Genomic DNA, 3,072 nt, shown 5'->3' with positions numbered 1-3,072 from the left:
CTTTGTAACACTTCCTTTAATATCTGAAAGAACTGAATGACTGCCTGAGGGAAGAGAAGGGGGACTGGGATGTGGGTGTAAAATTGTCTCCTCTCAGGCCTGAACTGTCCTTTGGCAGGTCATCAGCACTGGGGCCAGGCTGGGGCGGGGTCTGGGTCTGGGGCATCACTGCCTGGGTAAGTGGGTGGCTGGAGCACGAAGGAGCCGTCTCCATCCTACCGGGAGTGCTCTCTCTGGGGATCTGAGCTTGTGTTATCTGGAGAAGAAATCCTCTTCCTGTAGAAGGTAAGGCCAGGACAGATGACTGCTCTTTCCCAAAGGGCCTTCCTCTACCCATTGTGCAAATCGGTGCCTCTGTGCGCCCTCGTCCCACACCTACAGACAGGGGACTGCTAACAGTCATTTCTGCCCTGAGGTCTGACACAATGGCTGTAACTTGAGCCAGGGCTGCTGGGTCAGGAGAGGCTTGGACATCCACAGATGAGACAATGGTGTCTCTTGGAGGGCCCGTAGGTGGCTTGTGGGGGGAAAGGTCTACTTGTGTTGAGGCAGGTGCCGGTTCTGAGGAATCTGCCTGTGTCTGGCAATGTTCCTGTGCTGCAGTTGAAGTCTGGGGTGGAGGCTGGCTTTTGGGATTGAAGCGAGCCAGCAGACCTTGCTCTGTCACAGCGTAGTGGTCGGCAGCCCACTCCTGCCGATCGTGACGCATTTGCTCCAGCTGCTTGAGCTCTCTGGGCAAGTCCAACACAGTCTCCTGAAGAACAGGCAGACTGTTTGTTTAGAATGTATTTTTACACTGATTGCTGTGGCTTTGGTCTCCCATCACGTACACTGGAATCATGGCACAGACAGGATGGACCGGAAGCACAATTACAGTGACAGAAAACAGTTTCAATGTAGAACCTAAAATTGGCATGTGAGCGTTGTTTTAGGAAGTGAATCCATCTGTTTAATGAGCTTTTTGAGCATTTTTTTCATGAAAGAAATATACCAAAAAGCTGTTTAAATTCACTTGAATAATCCTGAATAAAAGACCTCATAGGCTGCCCTAGCAGTGCGTGACGGCTGCCTCGCTGAACTTCTGCACCTCGCATGCCTGAGGTGACCACACAGACTGTTTCTGCTGCAGCCAGCCTTATCTTTCTCTTTTATAGTGAGTTTGCCTTTGATAAATACTATACAGTAAAGCATATGAATGGATTCTGTCCACAGAAACGCCAGAGAGCTTTGAATCTCAGACAGATACATTAGGTGTGTTTTTTATGTCTGTGACACGTTCTACAGATATAGACATTGAAACTGTAGTGAAACGTGTATGTTGGTGGTATAATGTCGATAGGACTATGAACTGACCTTTTTATTTATGCTGGGAACAACGCTAAATAGGCTAGATCTCTCTCTAGATACTCTCTAGTGAAAACATCAATGCAGCTGCAGCCGAGATGCACAAGAGAGACGCACAGCTCATGTGGGTAGTGTGGCTGCTCTGACTTGTTAACACTGGTGCGAAAATAAAAGTGAAAGATGTCTTTAAGCAGACCGGTACAAAAAAAAAAAAACACTCACAGGTTCAGTAAAAAAAGAAGAAGATATTTTTAATGCCAAAATCATTTATCCAAAGACAGATTGTGCCAAATTTTGCAGTCTTATGGTGATAACACCCTGGTGCATGTTGGTGTCATTGTGAGGAAATAAAGAAAAGTGCTTCTTTGTGATTTACTCACCATGTTGACATGTTCCAGTTCGTCAGGTTCGTAGTGGCTGCTGCTGAGGTATGAATCCACCACGGCCACGTAGTCTGTCATAAGAGTATCCAGCAGCACCAGCCTGAGGGGCTGAAGGTGGATCACTGACAGAGCCATCACCTTAAGCAGGGGTACAGGACAGGGCCGCTTCTGCCACATCTCCCTTTCTTCCTGTAAAAACACACAGCAATGATTACAGCACATAAACAGATGCAACTATACTGTAAACAAAACCATCTGACTGTGTACTGTACCTTGGTGAGCTGTGACTTCATCTGAAGGGATAAGAGCTGAGAGGAGGGCACCTTGAGATGGAGACTCACCACCTCCTGCAGAGTGCTGACTCTGTCGGGAAGGAAACCTCCTGTCTCCGAGTAGAAGCACATGACATCTGCCACCTGAACACACGCAGAGAGAAAAAGCAGGAAATGAATAAGGTAAACTAAACCAACAGGAGAGAAACAGGAAAGGGACAATCGGCATTATTGAGTGATGTTCTAAAGTGGGCCTCCGTATGTACTGTACATGTACCTGGGTGTCAAAGACGTTGGTTAGCTTCACTCCAAACTGAGCAATCAAACACCCAGAAACGGCTCTGCAGTCATGAATGACCTGTACCAAATGTACAATTAACACAGGTACAATGGTAATAAACTTCACTTTACAGAATGTCTCTGTTTGAACTGCTCACCTTTAGTATGTGCTTATTTTCCAGGATCATGGAAAGACCATTCTTAAAAGCCCGAGCTCCAAGCAACAGGATATCAAATAGGTATACCTTTTTTTTAGTGGCAATCTAGATGAATGGTAAAGTTATTTTATTAATTTTTTCACTTTTCTGATTCAAAAAAAAAATAAAAAGAAAGAAGAAAGGTGAAGGCCCGATTTCAGAACTTCTTACCTGCAGCCAACACAGTCTCCCATGCTTAAACACCTCAACTCCATCAGCTCCCACGCCAATCACATGCTGCTTCTTGATGTGCATCACCTGAAGGATGGGAGATCAGAATGTTAGAAAGAGTTTCAGAGAGGTCACAGTAAAGACGTTTCCATCATTACAGGCCGTCCACATCATTTGGAGTGTAAAATATATGATGAGCATTTAAAAGTCCAGTGTGGAGGATTAGTGGCATTCAGTGGTGAAGTTGCAGATTGCAACCAACTGAATACTGCTCGCCCTCCAGGCTTGTAGGACAAACTATGATGGCCAAAACTCGTTGAAAACGCAATCTAGATCCAGTGTTTAGTTTGTCTGTTCTGGGCTACTGTAGAAACATGGTGGTTCAACATGGCAGACTCCATGGAAGAGGACCGGCTCCTTCTGTAG

General features: G+C 45.8%; 1 protein-coding gene across 2 annotated transcripts in view; it reads right to left on the bottom strand.

Annotated features, from left to right (window-relative positions):
- The window catches only part of exd1 (exonuclease 3'-5' domain containing 1), a 4,708-nt gene continuing 1,636 nt past the window's right edge, over positions 1–3,072 (bottom strand). For both annotated transcript variants that reach the window (XM_035673406.1, XM_035673405.1), the window contains exons 6-11: positions 2,647–2,733; positions 2,437–2,541; positions 2,277–2,357; positions 2,000–2,143; positions 1,725–1,916; positions 1–754 (exon numbers count right to left, since the gene is read on the bottom strand). In XM_035673406.1, the coding sequence (XP_035529299.1) occupies positions 17–754; positions 1,725–1,916; positions 2,000–2,143; positions 2,277–2,357; positions 2,437–2,541; positions 2,647–2,733 (1,347 nt within the window). In that variant the 3' untranslated portion in view covers positions 1–16. The remainder of the gene's footprint in view (positions 755–1,724; positions 1,917–1,999; positions 2,144–2,276; positions 2,358–2,436; positions 2,542–2,646; positions 2,734–3,072) is intronic.

This window comes from Morone saxatilis, unplaced genomic scaffold (assembly GCF_004916995.1).
Source record: "Morone saxatilis isolate NCDOM2014 unplaced genomic scaffold, NCSU_SB_2.0 Contig3, whole genome shotgun sequence".
Classification (NCBI taxonomy): domain Eukaryota; kingdom Metazoa; phylum Chordata; class Actinopteri; family Moronidae; genus Morone; species Morone saxatilis.
Note: the sequence above shows the minus strand (reverse complement) of the source record. Positions and strands in the feature narration are given on the sequence as shown.